This window comes from Chelonia mydas, chromosome 6 (assembly GCF_015237465.2).
Source record: "Chelonia mydas isolate rCheMyd1 chromosome 6, rCheMyd1.pri.v2, whole genome shotgun sequence".
NCBI classification, from domain to species: domain Eukaryota; kingdom Metazoa; phylum Chordata; order Testudines; family Cheloniidae; genus Chelonia; species Chelonia mydas.
In genome coordinates this window covers 4,582,040-4,605,306 of record NC_051246.2, presented here as the reverse complement: position 1 = coordinate 4,605,306, position 23,267 = coordinate 4,582,040, and the positions used below count along the sequence as shown (strand labels likewise).

The window sequence follows — 23,267 nt, the reverse complement described above, 5'->3', positions numbered from 1 at the left end:
TGGTGTTAAATTGAATGGGAAAGTTCTCCTGGGATTGAGGGACAAGGGTGCAGAGATTTCTGTGGTCAGGAGGGACCTGATACAGGAGAGGGATTTGTTGCCAGGGAAAATGGCAGAATTAGAACTGGTGGGAGGTTACAAAGTCCTTGCCCCTTTAGCTAAGGCACACATGGAAACTGGTGATTTGCAGGCTGAGCTGACTGTTGCCACAGTGACACACAATTTTGCACCATTTCCAACTGGGGATGATTTCTTTAATGTGGCGGAATCTGTCCCTGGCTTGGTTAACAGCGAGAAGGAATCTTGTGTTCAAAGCACCGGGGCTGGGTGTGTGTGTGAAGTCACATGGGCTAGTGGGGGAATAGGAGAGAGTCTCTTAAATTCTTCTGTAGCAGTGAAGCTTGCAGCCTTTGGGGCAGGAATGGCTGTAACCAGTTGCTGTAGCTCCGGGGCTCAAGGCAAGTCCCTGAGGGAGGGGCTGGACAAAGCCATCTCCTGTCCTGTGATCATCTGCCTGCGGGAGGGGAATGCTCCAGCTGTAACAAGGAGGCCGTCCCAGCTGATGACTGCTAGGAAGTTGCAGGTTGGCAGGGGATAGGCACTGTTCTGGGGTGCACAGAAACATGTACCCCAAAGGTGGAAGTTGGGGTCCTGGTAACCGCTTTGGTGGGAACACACCCCAGGGACTTTGTAGCTGGTAGCAAGCCCAACCTGAAGGAAAGAGGGGGATTTTGCTGGTCAGATAATGGTCTGTCCTAGCTGGTAGCTGTTAGTTCACAGCCGGATCAGAATCACCTTTACTTTTGTTGGACACAGGAGTGTCTGGCCCAGAGAGGGAAGTCCAGATGGAAGGTGAGGGGGGATCAGAGAGGCTGCCCACCTTTTGTAGGGAGGCATTTTCCCAGGAGAAGGATGAAAAATCTGCATTTAAAATGCCAAACTCCTCTCCTGTGAATCAGGTTTTAAGGGAAGACTGGAGGTCAGATCGCCGGGAGGGGAGAGTCTACCCAACTGACCTGTTGTAACTGAGGGGATCTTACTGATCCAAAGCACTCCATTAAAGAATGTTATTCCTGATACCCTTATAAAAATAACACTGTCTTTTCAAGGATGGTGGGAGAAAATCTCTGCATTTGGGAAGCTTCACAAGAGGGAGCGGCCGAGGGCAGGCATGGTTGCAGTGCCCCCTTTCCTTGCCAAAGCCTCAAACACATGTCTGAATTAAAAACCTTCTCCAAAGAGGCAGAAGAATCTGCATCAGAGCCCCTACCAGGGTACACAAAGGAATTGGGAAATGCAATAGACACTAAACAAGCTAAATTGCGTGAACAAAGCCTGTCCACCGAAGATTTCCTTATAATCTTGTGTCTTTTGCTACTTCATCTATGGGTCAAGACAGAGGAGTTAATACTCGTGGTAAACACTTGAAAGATGTGGGACACACCTGCTTTGTATAAACAACTTTTGTTCATGCTAGGGAGGATAAGACAGTCCCACAATCATGTTGCTTTTCGGCTTATTCCTGTAAAGAGGCTGGAAGCTTGGCAAAGCAGAAAAGCATAACAGGCCTACGCTGCTGTATGGAAGGGGAAACTGAGGCACACTGCCTCATGGCATTGGTGGCTAAATGCCAAGACAGCTACACTTTAACAGATATTGCTGTCTGCCTCAATTAGCAATACTACACCCCAACCTGTTTTCAGTCTTCCAGGGACCAAGATCCCCAAATCCTGATAGAACACCTATGAATGACATCATATGGTTTAAAGGTACTGCAAGAGGGTGTGAACAGAAACAAACAGGGATTTTACATGTCCTGCCTCCACCATGGACAGTGTCCAAGTCTCTGGCAGTAAGTTCAGGAGGAGAGTGTGATGATGCACCCCATAATGCTTTCTAGAAATATGCTTGTGAGTGTAAATATGACATAACTGGAATGTGGGTTATGCTAGATGTGCTGTCATAAATATAAAGGGAAGGGTAACCACCTTTAAATCCCTCCTGGCCAGAGGAAAAACCCTTTCACCTGTAAACGGTTAAGAAGCTTAGACTACCTCGCTGGCACCTTACCAAAATGACCAATGAGGAGACAAGATACTTTCAAAGCTGGGCGGGGGGTGAAAAGAAAGGGTTCTCTCTGTCTGTGTGATGCTTTTGCTGGGACCAGAGCAGGAATGCAGGTCAGAACTCCTGAAAAGGGTTAATAAGCAATCTAGTTAGATATGCGTTAGATTCTGTTTTGTTTAAATGGCTGATAAAATAAGTTGTGCTGAATGGAATGGATATTCCTGTTTTTGTGTCTTTTGTAACTTAAGGTTTAGCCTTGAGGGATTCTCTATGTTTTGAATCTGATTACCCTGTAAGGTGTTTACCACCCTGATTTTACAGAGGTGATTCTTTTACTTTTTCTTCAATTAAAATTCTTCTTTTAAGAACCTGATTGCTTTTTCATTGTTCTTAAGATCCAAGGGTTTGGGTCTGTGTTCACCTGTGCAAACTGGTGAGGATTTTTATCAAGCCTTCCCCAGGAAAGGGGGTGTAGGGCTTGGGAGGATTTTTTTTGGGGGAAAGACCTTTCCAAACAGGCTCTTTCCCTGTTATATTTGTTAGGCGCTTGGTGTTTGCAGCAATAAAGTCCAGGGACAAAAGGTAAAATAGTTTGTACCTTGGGGAAGTTTTAACCTAAGCTGGTAAAAATAAGCTGAGGGGGTTTTTCATGCAGGTCCCCTCATGTAAACCCTGGAGTTCAGAGTGGGGAAGGAACCTTGACATATGCCATGTAACATATCTCTGCAAAGGTTATAATCTACTGGATATATTCATCCTGTTTGCATGCATGTAACATTTTTTATTCAAAGTTATGAATACTTGTTATGTACTTGTTTGATTTTAAGTAGCCTCAGTGAAGCAGTTGGACAGCCTCTTGAGAAAAGACTGTTGTCCATAAGTGCCCAATCAAGAAACATTTAAGCTAACAATGAACTTTGAGAGACGCCAACCACATGTAAGCTTTCCTGGGAATGTGGCATCGGCATGTAAGGAATTGAGTTGTGCGTGGACATGTGACTTGCCCATGTGACTCCAAAACTCCATCTTGGAGCTGGATTCTCCATAGGAGAGGGGAAGGGGTTTCCACCCACAAGAGAGAGACTATATAAGCCCCTGGGGAAACCCCTCCAGTTTGTCTTCATCTAGCACAAGAGAGAGCCTCTCCACCCCAAGGAGATCCCTGAAAGAAACTGGAACAAAGGACAGTAACTACAGGGGTGTGAGTGATTGCTCAACCCAGACTAGGAGGAAGTCTAATCAGTAAAAGAGGCTTATTGGAACATCTCTGAGGGTGAGATTTACCTCCATTTAGTTTTTACTGTATTAAGCTTAGACTTGCGTATTTTATTTTGTTTGGTAATTTACTTTGTTCTGTCTGTTATTACTTGGAACCACTTAAATCCTACTTTCTGTATTTAATAAAATCACGTTGTACTTATTAATTAACCCAGAGAATGTATTAATACCTGGGGGGGGGGGGTACAGCTGTGCATAACTATCTATCAGTGTTATAGAGGATGAACAAATTATGAGTTTCCCCTGTATAAGCTTCATACAGAGTAAAACTGATTTATTTCTGGTTTGGACCCCATTGGGAGCTGAGCATCTGAGTGTTAGAGTCAGGAACACTTCTTAAGGTGAGCCTTGGGCAGGACAAGGGACACACTCCTTCCAACACTTGACATTCAGCTCCACTCTACCCTCCACCACATGTACACACATAGTCCGTGATGCACACCAAACACACACACACACAGAGTGCCTGCTACACACACACAGCCTGACACTGAGCTCAGTCAGAATGCAGAATAATTTCTACTGGGAAGCTGGAACAGCTGGAATATTTCCAACTCGCCTGAAGAGAAAGAACCGAAGGGGATTCTGCTGCCCTGGCAGGGAGATAGGAATAGATTTCCCAACTGGTCTTTTCCATCAGCAGCTTCTCTGAGTCCTGGTTTATGCTTAAAAATTAGATGAACAGAGCTCTGTTGCACAGGGCAAGGAAACTTTTCACAAGTTAGCTTGTACTGACCCTCAGTGTCATTCTTCCATTGACCTAGCTACTGCCTCTTGGAGATGTGGATTAACTACATCAATGGAAAAACCCTTCCATCAATGTGGAAAACATCTACATTATGGCACTGCTGCACAGCATAGCTGAGTCAATGTAGTGGCCTTATATAGATATTCCCTGAATCAATGGGGGGAGTTTTCCCCCTTCCTCTTAAAGCTATTTCTCTCTCCTTTTCATGTCACTCTTCTCCCTGCCTTGGTAAAGCTCTTTCCTTCTTTTGTTAAGTTGGTCACCTCTCCAAATGTCTCTTTAAGTAATTTCCCAGCGTTGGGACATAACAGTGTTTAGAAATGAGTGAATTTCTTCTGGACTAATCATTTATTGTCAAAAACAATACTGTTTGGATTCACCTGAAACTCTTCACAATTGTGTTACAAATACTCCTAATAGCTTTGTCCCAGAACACTGTGTGTGAGCAGCGGGAGGATTTAGGTGCCGATCGCAACATAGCCACCATAGGAGGCGGTAGTGGTCTTTCCCTTTGTAATTTTTAGCCCAAGAGTTGGGGTGTTCACCTGTGAGGTGGGAGATCTGGGTTCAATTCCCCCTTCTGTCCAGTGCTGGGCAAAGCTCTGTGTGACATTGCACTCCATATGCTTTATGAAAATATGCTTATGAATAAGACATAACTGGAATATGCTTCATGCTAAGTGCCCCATGTAACATATCATTATAAATCTTATAATCTACTAAGTGTGCTCATCTTATTTTTACATGGATTATTTTTATGTCTGGAGTTAGGAGAATACGGTATAAACTTGTATTACTGATGTAGACATTTTAAGTAGAGGCCATTAAAGGTGCTTCAGAATCAATGAATGGTGAATGGCTTTGTTTACCTTCCTGTGTACCTGTGGGACAACCCAAGACCATGTCACCAGATACTGAGCTCCATCTTGAAGCTGGTACTTTTCCAGAGGGGGTTGGAATTCCAAAAAAGGATTCCTGCATTAGGGAAGTTCTACTCAAGTGGGGAATCAAACAATGAGTGTATTCAGCTGGCATAAGTCATGGCCTCCCCACCCCACGGAGATACCTGCAAACACCTGGAAACAAAAGGACTGTAACCACAGGAGTGGGTGAGAACAGGCTGCACCCAGGTCAGAAAAGGCATCTGATCTTAGAAGGATTTTACCGCAAGTAACAACTGGGATAAGAAGTTAACATTTGTATCTGATTTCTGAGTGTATTAAGCTTAGCCTTGCGTATTTTGTTTTATTTTGCTTTGTGACTTATTTTGTTTGCTCTGTTATTTCTTAAAGCCGCTTAAATCCTACTTTTTATACTTTTGTTTATTTATAAATTCAGTGCAAGTAATTGTTACTAGGGGGCAAAAAACTGTGCGTATCTCTCTTGCAGTGATATAGAGGGCAAACATTTATCATTTTACCCTGTGTAACCTTTCTACAGAGTAAAATGGATTTATTTGGGGTTTAGATTCCACTGGGAGCTGGGTGTCTTCGTGCTGGAGATAGGTGTCCTGCTGAGCTGGTTTCAGTTTAGATCTGCAGTTTTGGGGGTATGGCCCAGACCCTCAGTCTGTGTTGCAGCTGGCTAGCATGTCTGACTCAACAAGGCAGAGTTCTGGGGGACCAGGCTGTCAGGGAAAATGGGCTGAGAGGTAATTTCAGCACATTAGGTGACAGTCCCCATGAGGGTCTCTGTGACCGAAACCGTCACACTCTGAACTTGGGTTTCCTGCATTTCCAGAAAGCACCCCAGCCACTGAGGGATGTTCTATTTCAATCTGGGCTGCTTTTGCCTTTCAAAGTTGTTCAACTGTGGATAACTAATTAAATAACCCATGGAATAGAGACATGAAATTGAGCAACTCACCGCCTAGGTGGATGCCCCTAGCACCAGCTTATAAAATCATTCTCTCTTTCTTCCCCTGTGAGTCTTCCTGTATTTTGCCCACTGATTTCAGTTGGGGTCTGCAGACCTTGTTGGAATATAAAAATTAATAATAATAAACAATACTACCACAGGCTCTGCAAAATTATATTTCAGTTGGCTAAGAATTGAATTCACCTGTTTCCACTCCCCATCAGTAAACCATTACAGAGTTAAACAGATTCAAGAATTGGTTAGGATTTTGTTCATTGCTTTCCTCAGGGCGTCCTTCACCTCCATGTTCCTCAGGCTGTAGATGAGGGGGTTCAACACAGGGATCATCAGCATGTAAAACACTGAGGCCATTTTGTCTGTGTCAATGGAAAAGCTGGAGGTGGGATGTAAATACATGAAGAGGAGGGTAACAAAATACAGGGCCACAGCGGTCAAGTGGAAAATGCAGGTGGAGAAGACTTTGCGCCGGCACTCGTTGGAGCAGATCTGCAGGATGGTGGAGGTGATATAGACATAGGAGAGGAGGATGGCCACAAAGATGCTCACTGTAATGCACAATGTGAAAGCAAACATCATAATCTTAATGAAGCAGGTGTCAGAACAGGGGAGCGCCAGCAGCGGGGGGAATTCACAGGAGAAATGATTGATGATGTTGGAGCTGCAGAATGGCAGCCGAAATGTGAAACACGTGAATATCATTGAATCCAAAACCCCCACAGCGTACACGGCAGCCACTAGCTGTTTACAAAGCTACCTGGACATGGTGACCGCATAGAGCAGGGGGTTACAGATGGCCACATAATGGTCATATACCATCATAGCCAGCAAGAAGCGCTGAGAATCTGCAAAAGCGATAGAGAGAGACATTTGCACAGCGCAGGCAGTGAAAGAAATCTTTTTCCTCTCGGCTAACAAATTCAGCAGCATCTTAGGGGAAATTGTTGAGGAAAGGCAGAGGTCACAGAAAGACAAATTCCTGAGGAAAAAGTACATGGGGGTGTGGAGTCGGGGGTAAATTGTGATTAACAAGATCATCCCCCCGTTCCCCACCAGGGTGATACCATAAAGCAGTAGGAACATCTCAAACAGGGGGACTGTTTGGTGTGCAGTTGGCACTGTGTGTGTGTGTTTAGTGGGCATTATGTGTGTGTGTGTGTGCTTGGTGTTCAGTGGGCAGTATGTGTGTGAATGTGTTGATGGCTACAGTGGAGCTGAATGTCAAGTGGAGGCAGGTGTGTGTCCCTTGCCCTGCCCACGGCTCAGGCTGGTGTCCCCCCTCCTCCCAGTGCAGGGCTCCTTGTGAGATCATAGAATCATAAGGTTCGAAGGGACCTCGAAAGGTCATCTATTCCACTCCCCTGCACTCATGGCATTGCTAAGTATTCTCTAGACCATCTCTGACAGGTGTTTATCCGACCTGCTCTTAAAAATCTCCAATGGTGGAGATTCCACAACCTTCCTAGGCAAGTTATTCTAGTGCATAGCCACTCTCACTGTTGGAACGTTTTTCCTAATGTCCAACTTAAATTGCCCTTTCTGCAATTGAAGTCCATCCGTTCTTGTCCTATCCTGTCCCTCCCAGACACGTTGCTTTGCAGTTTTATTCCTAAACTCTGTTTCACTGACTATAAATTATAGGAAATGAATAAAATTAAGAACAGACTAATAGGGACAGAGCTGGCCTGCTCGGAGATATTTTTCAGCAGCTTCTGCAGAGATGCTGCAGAGATCTTCCGTGTTAACCACCAGTCTGGGGAGTATCCTCCTTTTTTCAGCCTGGCCTGATCTTGGCATTTTCAGTGAGGACTGCCCCAAGTACCTCCTGGTCACAAGCAGCAAAAAGCCAGGAGGAGGAATTATGAGCATGACTCCTAGAGGAAGTTGGGGCATAGTGTTTCCTGAGCACAGACCTGGAGTGACAGTCTCTGGAGTTTATGAATACAGAGGTTGCTGGTTGTTGATTGTTTCTACTGGTGTTCAGGGAAGAAGGATTTTGCGTCCATTCTTTGTGACTCCTCCTCCAAGGATTATACCAAAAAATATAGCTGACTTGGATCATCAATTTTTCCTCCTAATACAATCGACCCTGCAATGCCTCACAGGTTGGCACCACTTAGGAGAAGGGGGCACCGATATGCGCTGGAGCGCTGATAATACCAGGCAATAAGTGGACTATGAAACCTGAAAGACCTGTAAGAGTACTCCAGATTATCTAAATATTTATAGCATACCAATCACCATGGTGTCCTATGTCCTTCCCTTGGTAGATTACTCCCCAAAGTAGGAAAGGTACATTCACTCATTTTGCTTGATGGAGACGACATGTTGACCACAGGAGCTCAGGGGGAGGCCACAGCATGCTACGGACTTCTGCATTTCACAAAACTATCCCTCTTGCATTCATATTAGCTGCACACAGACCTCAGTTTAAGATGATAGATAAATCTATGAGTCAACTAGAAATAGTCATGCTCTCATCACAAATATTAATACATTTTTATAATGTATGTGAAGATATAAGATTACACTGCATCATGTTATTCATACATGTTCCAAACTGAGGCTGGCAAACTCCTCTCTCTTAAACAAAGAAATGTGTGCTCTGCTTAATTTTGTATCTAAGCTGTAAACAGAGTCGTTAAGCAGGAAGGGAAACAAAGGTAGCCCAAAAAGGTGAGGAAAAAGCAGCAGGGAACATCCTTCTACACAGAGTTTTTCTCTTCTGTTAAACAGGTGGAAATGTTTCTCAAAGTGGGGATAGCACTATAAAAAGAAGAGGCAGATATCCCAAGGTACCGCTCTCTCTCTCTCTCTGCCCACTGAAACTGACTTGTTTGTCCATGACTTGGTGGTATCTCTTTGTTTTTCCTCCCTTCACTTACAATGAGGATGGAAGCAGTACCTGCTCAGAACCCTAAAATCAGTACCATAAAATCAGTTTTGAATCTTTCCCTGTTTGCTAACCACACCAATGTTACCCTTAATACCTCTGGAGCTGCTTCCTGGGATGACTTTGAGATTTGCTCCCTGGATCACCTTTGCTCCCAGGACAACAGGTGTGCACAGCACATGCAATTAATGTTGTTGTCGTGTCTTTCCTTGTGGAAATGGAACACAGAGGGCCGGAGAATCAGCTGGTCTCGATCGCTGTCTCTCCCATGAGGCCTTTTGAATATAATATGAAACTGAGGTGACTGTACTCCCCTTCATGTGTTGGTCACTGGTGGTTAACAATGAAGATCTCTGCAGCACCTCTGCAGATGTTGCAACAAAGTATCTCCAAGCATGCCACCCCCCCCTTCTGTCATCTGATGTGCTATTTTCCCTGCCAGCCTGGGCCTCCAGAACCCTGCCTTGTTGAGCCAGACACACTAGCCTTTTTTGAAGGAGAAAGTAGTTAAGGACATTGAGGTCAATGGGACAAAATACAACATGGTTTTACAAAAGGTAGATCGTGCCAAACCAACCTGATCTCCTTCTTTGAGAAAGTAACAGATTTTTTAGACAAAGGAAACACAGTGGATCAAATTTACCTAGATTTCAGTAAGGTGTTTGATACGGTGTGACACGGGGAATTATTAGTTCAATTGGAAAAGATGGGGATCAATATGAAAATTGAAAGGTGGAAAAGGAAATGGTTAACAGGGAGACTACAGCAGGTCCTACTGAAAGGTGAACTGTCAGCCTGGAGGGAGGTTACCAGTGGAGTTCCTCAGGGCTCAGTTTTGGGACCAATCTAATTTAATCTTTTTATTACTGATGTCGGCACAAAAAGTGGGAATGTGGCAATAAAGTCTGCAGATGATTCAAAGCTGGGAGGTATAGCTAATTTAGAGAGAGACTGGGATATCATACAGGAAGATTTGGATGACCTTGTAAGCTAGAGTAATAGTAATAGGATGAAATTTAATAGTGAGAAGTGTAAGTTTATGCATTTAGGGATTAATAACAAGAATTTTAGTTATAAACTGGGGATGCATCAATTAGAAGTAGCGGAGGAGGAGAAGGACCTTGGAGTATTGGTTGATCATAGGATGACTATGAGCCGCCAATGTGATATGAATGTGAAAAAAGCTAATGCGGTCTTGGGATGCATCAGGCGAGGTATTTCCAGTTGAGATACGGAGGTTTTAGTACCGTTCTACAAGGCACTGGTGAGACCTCACCTGGAATACTGTGTGCAGTTCTGGTCTCTCATATTTAAGAAAGATGAATTCAAACTGGAACAGGTACAGAGAAGGGCTACTAGGATGATCCAAGGAATTGAAAACCTGTCTTATGAAATGAGACTCAAGGAGCTTGGCTTGTTTAGCCTAACCAAAAGAAGGCAGAGGGGAGATATGATTGCTCTCTGTAAATATATCAGAGGGATAAATACCGGAGAGGGAGAGGAATTATTTAAGCTCAGTACCAATGTGGACACAAGAACAAATGGATATAAACTGGTCATTGGGAAGTTTAATCAGAGGAGTGAAGTCCTGGAACAGCCTTCCAAGGGAAGCAGTGGGGGCAAAAGACCTATCTGGCTTTAAGATTAAACTCGATAAGTTTATGGAGGAGATGGTATGATGAGATAACATGATTTTGGCAATAAATTAATCTTTAAATATTCATGGTAAATAGGCCCAATGGCCTGTGATGGGATGTTAGATGGGGTGGGAGGTGAGTTACTACAGAGAATTCTTTCCTGGGTATCTGGCTGGTGAATCTTGCCCATAAGCTCAGGGTTTAGCTGATCTCCATATTTGGGGTTGGGAAGGAATTCTCCTCCAGGGCAGATTGTTAGGGGCCCTGGAGGTTTTTCCCCTTCCTCTGTAGCATGGGGCATGGGTCACTTGCTGGAGGATTCTCTGCTCCTTGAAGTCTTTAAACCATGATTTGAGGACTGCAATAGATCAGACATAGGTGAGAGGTTTTTCGCAGGATTGGGTGGGTGAGATTCTGTGGCCTGCGTTGTGCAGGAGGTCAGACTAGATGATCATAATGGTCCTTTCTGACCTTAACATCCATGAATCTATGAAATCCTCCCCCCACACACACACTCACACAAACATTGTTTTGGGACAAAGCTGTTAGGCGTATTTGTAACATGTTTGTGAAAAATTTCAGGTCAATCCAAATGGTATTGTTTTTGACAATAATTTAATTAGTCAAGATGAAATTCACTCATTTCTGGACACCTTTCCATCCCAAAGTTGGGAAATTACTTAAAGAGACATTTGAAGAGGTGACCAACAAATAAAGTGGAATATAGTCACCTCAGTTTTGTAACATGCTAAAATGACCTCACAGGAGAGATAGCAATCCAGGCCAGCTGATTCTCTGTCCGTCTGTGTTCCATTTCCACAAGGAAAGACACGGCAACACCATTAATTGTATGTGCTGTGCACACCTGTTGTCCTGGGAGCAAAGATGCTCTAGGGACCAAATCTCAAAGTCATCAAAGCCAAATTTAACCTCTGCCACCTAAGTTAGCAGCTCCAGAGGTATTAAGGGTAACACTGGTGTGGTGAGCAAACAGGGAAAGATTCAACTCTTAGTCTGATTTTTGGGTTCTGAGCTGGTACTGCTTCCGTCCTCAACTCATTGTAAGTGAAGGGCGGAGAAACAGAGAGGTACCACCAAGTCATGGCCAAGTAAGTCAGTTTCAGAGCATTTCAACCTTTAATTGAAATGACATTCAAGGGAGGGGAAGGAAGAAATTATCCTAAGAGGACAAATTTCAACTTTTCTGAACATATTTACCTATCAAAGGAAGGAAAGAGTTTTATCAAGGGAGGGAGAAGAGTGACAGGAAAAGGAGAGAAAAATCGCTTTAATGGGAAGGGGGAAAATTCACCGATCGATACAGGGAATATCTATACTAAGGCCAATTCATTGACTCAGCTATGATGTGCAGCAGTGCCATAGTGTAGATGCTTTCCACAGCGATGGAAGGATTTTTCCTTCGATGTAGTTAATCCATGTCTCCGAGAGGCAGTAGCTAGGTCAATGGAAGAATGACACTGAGGGTCAGTACAAGCTAACTGCCACCCACAGGGTGTGAAAAGTTTCCCCGTCCTGTCTGACGGAGCTCTGTTGATCTTTTTTTTCAGCATAAACCAGGCCTCAGAGAAGCTGCCGATGGAAAAGACCATTTGGGAAATCTAGTGCTATCTCCTGGCCAGGGCAGCAGAATCCTCTTTGTTTTTTTTTGTTCAGGCTAGTTGGAAATATTCCAGCTGTCCCATCTTCCCAGTAGAGATTATTCTGCATTCTGACTGAGATCAGTGTCAGGCTGTGTGTGTGTAGTGGACACTCTGACTCTGTGTGTGTGTGTTTGGTTTGCAGGGAGCACTGTGTGTGTGTGTGTTTGGTGTGCATTGGGCACTATGTGTGTGCATGTGGTGGGGAGTGCAGTGGAGCTGAATGACAAGTGGAGATGGATGCGTGTTCCTTGCCTGGCCAGTGCTCTGGCTGGCGTCTCCCCTCCCCCAAGTGCAGGGCTCCTTGTGAGATCATAGAATCATAGGACTGGAAGAGATCTCGAGAGGTCATCTATTTCCCCTGCCCTGCACTCACAGCACAACAGAGTATTTTCTACACCATCCCTGACAGGTGTTTGTCTAACCTGCTCTTAACAATCTGTAGTGGTGGAGATTCCACAACCTTCCTGGGCAAGTTATTCCACTCCTTTGCCACCCTCACTGTTGGGATGTTTTACCTAATGTCCAACCTAAACCACCCTTCCTACAATTGAAGTCCATCGTTTCTTGTGCTGTCCTCCCATGCTGCCCACGTCCCCACCCGCCCAGACACACACACATTGTTTTGCAATTTTATTCCTAAACTCTGTATGACAGGTTGCGTCACAGAAACCCCTTTGGAACTGTTTCAGAGTAGCAGCCGTGTTAGCCTGTAGCTGGAAAAAGAAAAGGAGGACTTGTGGCACCTTAGAGACGAACATATTTATTTGAGCATAAGCTTTTTATGAGCTACAGCTCACTTCATCAGATGTATTCAGTGTAAAATACAGTGGGAACTGCCACCCGCTGTCCTGATATGTGAAGTTGAACATCTCACCCTCTAGGTGGATGCCCCTAGGAACCAGCTTATAAAATCATTCTCTCTTTCTGGACCTGTGAGTCTTCCTCAGGTTTTGACCACTGACCTCAGCTGAGGCCTGCAGACCTTGTTGGAATACAAACAAATTAATTTTAATAACAAAATAATAATGAACAATAATCACATGGGCTCTGCAAAATTACATCGTAATGGGCTGGGAATTGAATTTAACTGTTTCCACTCCCAATAACTAAACCAATACAGAATTAAACAGATTCAAGAATTGGTTAGCAGTTTATTCATTGCTTTCCTGAGGGCGTCCTTCACCTCCGTGTTCCTCAGGCTGTAGATGAGGGGGTTCAACATGGGGATCACCAGCGTGTAAAACACTGAGGCCACTTTGTCTGTGTCCATGGAATAGCTGGAGGCGGGACGCAAATACATGAAGAGCAGGGTGCCAAAAGACAGGACCACAGCGGTTAAGAGGAAAATGCAGGTGGAGAAGGCTTTGCGCCGGCCCTCAGCAGAGCGGATCTGCAGGATGGTGGAGATGATATAGACATAGGAGAGGAGGACAGTCACAAAGCTGCTCCCTATAATGCAGCTCGTCAGAGCAAACATCACAATCTCATTGATGCGGGTGTCAGAACAGGAGAGCGCCAACAGTGGGAGGACGTCACAGAAGAAATGATTGATGATGTTGGAGCTGCAGAATGACAGCCGAAATGTACAATACAGGTATATCATTGAATCCACCACCGCCACAGCGTACACCCCAGCCACCAGCTGTTTACAAAGGTGCCTAGACATTGTGACCATATAGAGCAGAGGGTTACAGATGGCTACATAACGGTCATATGCCATCAAAGACAGCAAGAGGCACTCTACATCTCCAAAAACGAAAGAGAGATACATTTGCACAGCGCAGGCCGTGTAAGAAATGCTTTTCCTCTCGGCTAAGAAATTCATCAGCATCTTAGGAGAAATTATCAAGGAAATGCAGAGGTCACAGAAAGACAAATTCCTGAGGAAAAAGTACATGGGGGTGTGGAGTCGGGGATCAATTGTGATTAACAAGATCATCCCCCCATTCCCCACCAGGGTGATACCATAAATCAATAGGAATACCACAAAGAGGGGGACCTGCAGCTCTGGACGATCTGTCAGTCCTGACAGAATGAACTCAGTCACCTCCGAGTGATTTCCCATCTCCTCTGAAGACAGATCAGGCAGCTATAGAGATGTGGGCATGTGAATGGTGAGGAAAACCTGCCCCTTCTCTGTAATGAAAGAAGTGAAGATAAACAGAGATCGGTTTCTTAATGAACATCAGTACCCACTCAGGGAAGGGCATAGTCCACAGAGCCAGATATTCACAGCTGGTCATTCCAGGTGTTTGATAAAATGCACACTCTGTGCAAACACAATGACACACAGGTTAATCATGTCCCACACACAAACACTCCTGTTCACAAATCCAAAAAGAAAACAGTAACTTGTGACTCTGCTGTGAGAGAATAAGTCTGAAGGGATTATTCCGTTGCTAAAGAAGGGGTGAGAGTAACAGTGTTAATCTTTCCACCCTCTTTGGGCAAGGGGAGCTCTGTGGCTTGGCATGTCCATTTGGGGTAAAGTTGCCTACCGTGCTTGGTAAGCTTTTTGGCATTTATTTTAGCCTGTCTGAAAACCCAGAGACATCATGGGAAGCCCTGGCTTCAGTGACTAGGTAATTGCCTACTTTTTTCCAACCAAGGACGTCGCTCCTTTAGCTGAAGGGGTAGGAGTTGGGGCTGAGGCTTTCGGTGCGGGAGGTCTCTAATTCAATACCTGTTGATCCCCAAGGTGTCTGCGTGTGTGCGTGTCTGTAATTCAGGACAATAGCACGTACCTGCTGAGAAGAGAGAGAGAGCTGTGGTGGTGTTTCATCATTGACAGAAACTGCCAGTTTGGACCATTCGGGAAGCTTTATACGAGGGTGTGTGATCTATGGGACATAATTCCTGAAGCAACTGGGAATACCTGAGCTCAGAGAGCCATAACACCTAATTAACGAATTCAGTAAACCAAAGCCACCCTCTGTGTAATTGGTGCCCTGGGGATTAATTTGACCGACTCTTTCTACTGGTTTATTAAATGATGCAATTACTACCAGATTTACAGAGTATGAAGTTAGGGGTATATTTCATCCTGGTGTTTTCACTCACTGCGCAGAGCTGATCCATAAAGGGTTTTGGTTTTTTTTTTTGTGAAGACTAAAATCTTTTCACTAAAATCTTAATAGTTTGACTCGGAAATACCATGGGGATGCCTCAGACACTCCACAGCACCAATCTCTTCCATGGGCCTGGCTCCCAGGCTGGATGACCTCCCCCATGATGCACGATGGTCTCTCCTCTTGCTGAACTGCCCTGGAACATCATCAGAGTCCCACAGCCATGGTTAGGGAGGAGAGGTATTTGGTATTTTGATGGAAAGCTTATAATTTCCGGGGAAAAGATAACTTATTGGAAAAAAATAGTTAAATGGAAAATCCAATTTCCTATAAAAAAAAAATTCTCAAGAAAAATTTTCAACCAGCCTTAGCAACAAATTTGGAATCAAAGGAACTGAAAGTTAGATACAGGTGAAACAAACTAATTGTTTGCCGCTGTAGCTGATATCTTCTCTGTCATTCCTGGTTTCAGAGTAACCTCATTGTCCTGGCCCCAGTAGGTGGACTGTAAAACCTTTAAGACATGTAAGAGTACTCCAGATTATCTAGCTATTTATAGTATGCCAATCACCATTATATCCTATGTCCTTCCCTTGCTAGGTTACTCCCCAAAGTAGAAAAGATAGGTTCACTCATTTTGCTTGATGCTGACCACATTATGACCAGAGGAGCTCAGGGGGAGGCCACAACATGCTACAGACTTGTGCAGTTCACAAAACTGTCCATCTTGCATGCATATGATCTGCACACAGAGCTCAGCTATAAAATGCTAAATAAATCTATAAGTCAACTAAAAATAGTCATGCTCTCCTCACAAATATTAATATTTTTTATCATGTATGTGCAGTTATAAGATTACACTATATTGTGTTATTAATACATGGTGAAAACTGAGGCTGTCAAACTGCTCTGTCTTAAACAAAGAAATTTGTGTTCTACTTAATTTTGTATTTAAATAGGTGAGGAAAAAGCAGCAGGGAACATCCTTCTACAAAGACACTTTGTCTTCTGGTAAACAGGTGGAAATGTTTCTCAAAGGTGGAATAGGACTCTAAAAGGAAGGCGCAGACATCACAAGACACCTCTCTCTCTCTTTCTCTCTCTGCCCATTGATTAACCGCATCTGAAGGGATAAAGGAAGCAGCCATTGGAGTGGGGGATGGCTCCTGACCTAAGATGTTTGGTCAGTGAGACTGCTGAGAGCATGTGGTGAGGAAACTTTTGCTTTGAATTTCACATCAATTATTAACTTAGGAAGAAGTTGCATTCTAACTTTATTTTTCTTGAAACCATCTCTGACTTCTATGCCTCCTTATTTCCACTCACTTAAAATCTATCTTTGTAGTTAATAAACTTTGTTTTTTATTGTTTTATCAAATCCAGTGTGTTTAAATAGAAGTGTCTGAGAAGCTAAGTTGCAGGCATGTTAGTGCTATTAAAGAAATAATGGACAATGTAGCTTGTATTGTCCAGGAGAGGACTGGGCAACACAGGACGTACATTTATGGAGGGAAATCAAAGACTGGGGAATGTGTTGGGGTCACCTTGCAGTATAAGCAAGGGTGGTGAGAGCCTGAGTGTAGCCCAACTATTCCTGGCCAGGCTGCAGTTACACAGACATGCCTCGGGTGTTATTTGCATGCTAGATGGTTGTTTGTGAGTGGCCAAAGTTGAAGCCACTTCAGCAAGGCATCGCAAGGTTTCAGGCAGGTATGACACAGCTCCTGATTAGTCTGGGTTGGACCCTGGTGTTAGGGGGCTTATTCCTTCACCCACTTACTTCCCTGGTCCTTCTCACATGAACAGAGAGCAACAATTCCCGAAGTCCAAAGGTGCAAACAATTCGATGTTTATTGGGGTGAACTTCCAGCAAGCATGATTCCAGTTTCCTTCCTTAGTATCCTCCTTCCCAGCTCTGACACCACAGAGCCTTACACCTGTGTCCCTGTTCCCATTCCTGCCCTTAGCAACACATTATTCTAATTTCCTTACCCACATTCCCTGTTCCCATTTCAACTCTTTAGCAAAACATGGTTCCAATTTCCTTACCCACATTCCCTGTTCCCATCTTCCCCACACCCACCCACACACCCACCCACTCACTGCCTGATTGACTGCAGGCTATATAGTAAAACTTGAGTTCTGCTTTGCTATACCTTAACCAATCATTTTCCTGAAATTTAACTCACCAATCCTAACATATTGTAACATGATTATGTAACCAATTATATCCCACCACCTTAATTAGTTTACACCCAGCAAAATTAATTATACAGCAGACAGGAACAATCACAGAACCAGACAGAGATTATACAGACAAACAAGAGCAAAGTGGGAACTATAATGACAAAACAATACAGAAGTCAGGATTTCACATCCCAGCTATTGATAAGTGAGTTCTTGCCAGACAGGATGCTATCAAACTAAGTTTCCTTTTACATTTTCTAGGCACTTCTCTTTCTCTCGAGGCGATAGGCGTTATCAGGACAGGATTGTATTCCTAACAGCCCAATAGCACCTGATTTCAATGTGACTAGTTTGGAATGTGAGGATGTGACCGGTCGCTTCCTAGCTTATGGCTGCCTCTGCTGCTTACCCAAAGGCCTTAGCCTAAGAACAGGGCCTCAGACTGTCACAGTAAGAGAAGGCCCTTACGCTGGCAGAGAGTGGATTCTTTCTTTTATACCTCTATAACTAGCCAAGTGATAAGAATACACCTAAATTCTTAGAGTATAGGCCTTTACAGACAGACCTGAATATCTATATCCTAACACCTGGTATGTCACAGCCACCAACCTAGAAAATATCCCAGGAACACCAAAGGTGCGGTGCTGATTGACAGCAGTGTTCAATTGACATGAAAGTGTAGGTCCCCCAAGGGATGGGCCCATGCACTGATCCATGGCTTCAGATGCACAAGGACATTGTGGTCATCACCTCTCCACAAGGAGACCCAAGGCAGGCCCAGTAATGACTCTTCCCTTCTTCACTATGGTAGGAGAAATTATCTCGCAAGTCTGTGCAGGCTTGGGTGGTATTATCAGTGCTCCAGGGAATGTTGGTGCCCCCTTCTCCTAAGTGGTCCCAACCTGTGAGGCATTGCAGGGTCGATTGTATTAGGAGGAAAAATTGATGATCCAAGTCAGCTACATTCTTTGGTATAATCCGTGGGGGAGGGGCTACAAAGAATAGAGGCAAAATCCTGCTTCCCTGAACACCACTAGAAACAACCAAAAACCAGCAATCTCTGTATCCAAAGTCTGTCACCCCAGGTCTCTGCCCAGGAAACACTATGCCCCTACTTCCTCTGAGAGTCATGCCTATAACTCCTCCTCCTGGTTTTTGTGCCTCCTGTGATCTGTAGGTGCCTGGGGCAGTCCTCACTGAAAATGCCAAGGTCAGGGCAGGCTGCAAAAAGGAGGATATTCCCCAAACTGGTGGTTAACACTGAAGATATCTGCAGCATCTCTGCAGATGCTGCTACAAAATATCTATGAGCATGCCAGCTCCCTTTTGATTCTTTTGTTAGTTTTATTTATTTCCCATAATTTATACTCCGTGAAACAGAGTGTGATGTTGCACCCCATAATTCTTTATAGAAATAGGCTCATGGCTGTAAATATGACATAACTTGAATATGTTTTATGCCAGATATGCTGTGTAACATATCTCTGCAAAGCTTATGATCTACTGGATATATTCATCCTGTTTGTGTGCATGTAACATTTTTGTATTCAAAGTTATGAATACTTGTTATGTACTTGTTTGATTTTAATTACCCTCAGTGAAGCAGTTGGACAGCTTCTTGAGAAAAGACTATTCTCTGTAAGTGCCCAATCAAGAAACACTTAAGCTAACAATGAACTTTGAGAGTTTCCAATCCACATCTGAGCTTTCCTGGGAATGTAGTGTTGTCGTGTAAGGAACTGAGTCGTGCATGGACATGTGACTTGCCCATGTGATTCCAAAACTCCATCTTGGAGCTGGATTCTGCATAGGAGAGGGGAAGGGGTTTCCACCCACAAGAGAGAGACTAAATAAGCCCCTGGGGAAACCCCTCCATTTTGTCTTCAGCTCGCACAAAAGATAGCCCCTCCACCCCAAGGAGATGCCTGAAAGAAACTGGAACAAAGGACAGTAACTACAGGGGTGTGAGTGATTGCTGAACCCACACTAGGAGGAAGTATCATCTGTAAAACAGGCTTATTGCAAGATCTTTGAGGGTGAGATTTACCTGCATTTAGTTTTCATTGTATTAGGCTTCGACTTATAGGTTTTATTTTATTTTGTTTGGTAATTCACTTTGTTCTGTCTATTATTACTTGGAACCACTTAAATTCTACTTTCTGTATTTAATAAAATCACATTTTACTTATTAATTAACCCAGAGTATGTATTAATTCCAGGGGGCAGAGTGTGGGGGCGGGCAAACAACTCTGCATATCTCTCTATCAGTGTTATAGAGGGTGAACAATTTATGAGTTTACCCTATATAAGCTTTATAAAGAGTAAAGATTTATTGATTTGGGGTTTGGACCCCATTGGGAGCTGGCTATCTGAATGTTAGAAACAGGAGCACTTCTTAAGCTATTTTCAGTGAAGCCTGCAGCTTGTGGCGGACGTGGTTGAGATTTGGATCCGGGTTTGCAGCAGGCAAGCGTGTCTAGCTCAAACGAGGTAAGGTACTGAAGTCCCAAGCTGGCAGGGAAAACAGGCTCAGAGGGAGACTCAGCACATCGTGTGGCAGTCCCAAAGGGGTTTCTGTGACCCAAGACGTCACAGTGGCGTAGCTGAGCAGGATCTGTGCACAGCTGATTTCTTTGAGACTCTGGTCATGATTTTAAGTGAGTTTTGGCTGTGGTAGGTGGAGAATAGACAAAGTGATTACTGTTTTGTTAGTTTCTGATTGCTTATTTCAGGTAAGGGAAATAGGGACAGAAAAATAAGCAAAATAAGTGAAAGTTAAGATCAAAAGAAGCTAGAACTGCCGAAGTTGCAGACTGCCCAGAAAGGCTGAAAACTGGGTACTGGGAAAGTCTCAGTTAACTAAGAAGCCCCTGAACTGAGTGAATCTCAGTTTCAGTGAACTGCAGATAACACTAGATAATAGATAATACTTAGAACTCCCGATGTCCCTTCCAGTCCTATGATTCTGTGATCTCACAAGGAGCCCTGCACTGGCGGGGTGGGGGGGGGGGAGGGGAGGGGAGGGAGGGTGCCAGCCTGAGCACTGGGCAGGGCAAGGGACACACATCTGCCTCCACTTGACATTCAGCTCCAGTGTACCCCCACCACATGCACACACACACAGTGCCCACTGCACAGCAAACACACACACACAGACAAAGTGCCCAATACACACTCACAGCCTGACACTGAGCTCAATCAGAATACAGAAGAATCTCTATGGGGAAGCTGGGATAAGTGGAATATTTCCAACGAGCCTGAACAAAAAGAACCGAAGGGGATTCTGCTGCCCTGGCAGGGAGATAGGACTAGATTTCCCAAATGGTCTTTTCCATTGGCAGCTTCTCTGAGTCCTGGTTTATGCTTAAAAATTAGATCAACAGAGCTCTGTCGCACAGGGCAGGGAAACTTTTCACACCCTGTGTGAGGCAGTTAGCTTGTACTGACCCTCAATGTAATTCTTCCACTGACGTAGCTACTGCCTCTCGGAGATGTGGATTAACTACATCAATGGAAAACCCCTTCCACCAATGTGGAAAGCATCTATGCTGCAGTACTGCTGCACACCATAGCTGAGTCAATGTAATGGCCTTAGTATAGACATTCCCTGAATGGATGTGGGAGTTTCCCCCTTCCTATTAAAGCATTTTTTCTCTCCTTTTCCTGTCACTCTTCTCCCTCCCTTGATAAAGCTCTTTCCTCCTTTTGATAGGTAAATATGTGCAGAAAAGTTAAAATTTGTCTAATGATAATTCCTTTCTTCCCTTCCCATGAATGGCTCACTGTAATTTCAATTAAAGGCCAAAATGCTCTGAAACTGACTTGTTTGCCCATGACTTGGTGGTATCTCTTTGTTTTTCCTCCCTTCACATATAATGAGTTGAGAACAGAAGCAGTACCTGCTCAGAACCGTAAAAATCAGACTAAGAGTCGAACTTTTCCCTGTTTGCTAACCACACCAAGGTGACCCTTAATACGTCTGGAGCTGCTTTCTGGGATGACTTTGAGATTTGCTCCCTGTAACATCTTTGCTCCCAGGACTACAGGTGTGCAGAGCACATGCAATTAATGTTGTTCCCTTCCTTGTGAACTGGAACACAGAGGGCCAGAGCATCAGCTGGTCTGGTTCTCTGTCTCTCGCGTAAGACCTTTTGAATATGATATGAAACTGGGGTGACTGTATTCCACTTCATGTGTTTGTACCTCTCCAAAAGTCTCTTTAAATAATTTCCCAGCATTGAGACATGAAAATATCGAGAAAAGGGTGAATTTCTTCCAGACTAAACATAGAATCATTGACTTTAAGGTCAGAAGGGACCATTGTGATCGTCGAGTCTGACCTCCTGCACAACGCAGGCCACAGAATCTCACCCACCCACTCCTGTAACAAATCTTGAACCTCTGCCTAAGCTATTGAAGTCATCAAATCGTGGTTGAAAGACTTCGAGGTGCAGAGAATCCTCCAGCAAGTGACCCATGACCGACTCTGCAGAGGAAGGTGAAAAACCCCCAGGGCCTCTGACAATCTTCCCTGGAGGAGAATTCCTTCCCAACCCCAAATATGGTGATCAGCTAAACCCTGAGCACGTGGGCAAGACTCACCATGCAGATACCCAGGAAAGAATTCTCTGTAGTAACTCAGATCCAACCCCATCTAACATCCCATCACAGGCCATTGTGCATACCTACCGCTAATAGTTGAAGATTAATTAATTTCCAGAATTAGGCTATCCCATCATATCCTCCCTTCCATAAACTTATCAAGCTTAGTCTTGAAGCCAGATATGTCTTTTGCCTCCACTGCTTCCCTTGGAAGGCTGTTCCAGAACTTCACTCCTCTGATGGTTAGAAACCTCCATCTAATTTCAAGTCTAAACTTCCTGCTGGCCAGTTTATATCCATTTGTTCTTGTGTCCACATTGGTACTGAGCTTAAATAATTCTTCTCCCTCCATGGTATTTATCTCTCTGATACATGTATAGAGAGTAATCATATCTCCCGTCAGCCTTCTTTTGGTTTGGCTAAACAATCCAAGCTCTTTGAGTCTCCTTTCATAAGACAGGTTTTCCATTCCTCGGATCATCCTAGTAGCCTTTCTCTGTACCTGTTCCAGTTTGAATTAATATTTCTTAAACATGGGAGACCAGAACTGCACACAATATTCCAGAGGAGGTCTCACCAGTGCCTTGTATAACAGTACTAAAACCTCCTTATGTCTCCTGGAAATACGTCGCCTGATGCATCCCAAGACCGCATTACGTTTTTTTCACTGCCATATCACCTTGGCAGCTCATAGTCATCCTGCGGTCAACCAATACTATGAGGTCCTTCTCCTCCTCTATTACTCCCAAGTGATGCGTCCCCAGTTTATAACAAAAATTCTTGTTATTAATCACTAAATGCATGACCTTGTACTTTTCACTATTAAATTTATTAATTATTGTAAAAAACCATGCCTTTGGGGTTGACCTGAAACTATTCACAAATGTGTTACAAAGTCTCCTAATAACCTTGTCCCAGAACAGTGTGTGGGGGGGAGGAGGATTTAGGTGCTGGTCACAAAGCAGCCACCAGTAGGAGGTGGTGATGCTCCCTCTCTTTGTAATTTTTAGCTTAATAGTGAGGGTGTTCACCTGTGAGGTGGGAGATCCAGGTGCAATTCCCCCTTCTGTCCAGTACTGGGCAAAGATGTGCACTTGGGTTTCCTGTATTTCCAGAAAGCATCCCAGCCCCTGAGTGGTGTGGTATTCTAGTCTGGGTTGCTCTCAATCTCTCCTTTCAAAGTTGTTCTACAGTGGATAACTAATTAAAAAACCATTGGAACAGAGACATGAAGTTGAGCATGTCGGTGCC

The 23,267-nt window shown here is 44.1% G+C and overlaps 2 protein-coding genes across 2 annotated transcripts; both read right to left on the bottom strand.

The window, feature by feature from the left end:
* Positions 1-6,199: 6,199 nt before the first annotated feature.
* LOC102941098 (olfactory receptor-like protein OLF1) lies at positions 6,200-8,295 on the bottom strand. The gene is given in 2 exon segments (XM_043548321.1): positions 6,200-7,065; positions 8,265-8,295. Coding segments are annotated over 2 exon segments (897 nt in total).
* A 4,996-nt stretch (positions 8,296-13,291) lies between these two features.
* On the bottom strand, positions 13,292-14,233 carry LOC102940517 (olfactory receptor 8U9). The gene has a single exon (XM_007060047.3). The coding sequence runs from the start codon at positions 14,222-14,224 to the stop codon at positions 13,292-13,294; it is 933 nt and encodes a 310-aa protein (XP_007060109.3). The 5' UTR covers positions 14,225-14,233.
* Positions 14,234-23,267: the final 9,034 nt, after the last annotated feature.

What these genes read in the sequence shown, in the direction of transcription:
- LOC102940517 (XM_007060047.3), bottom strand. Translation starts at nt 14,224, where the DNA reads ATGGGAAATCACTCGGAGGTGACTGAGTTCATTCTGTCAGGACTGACA.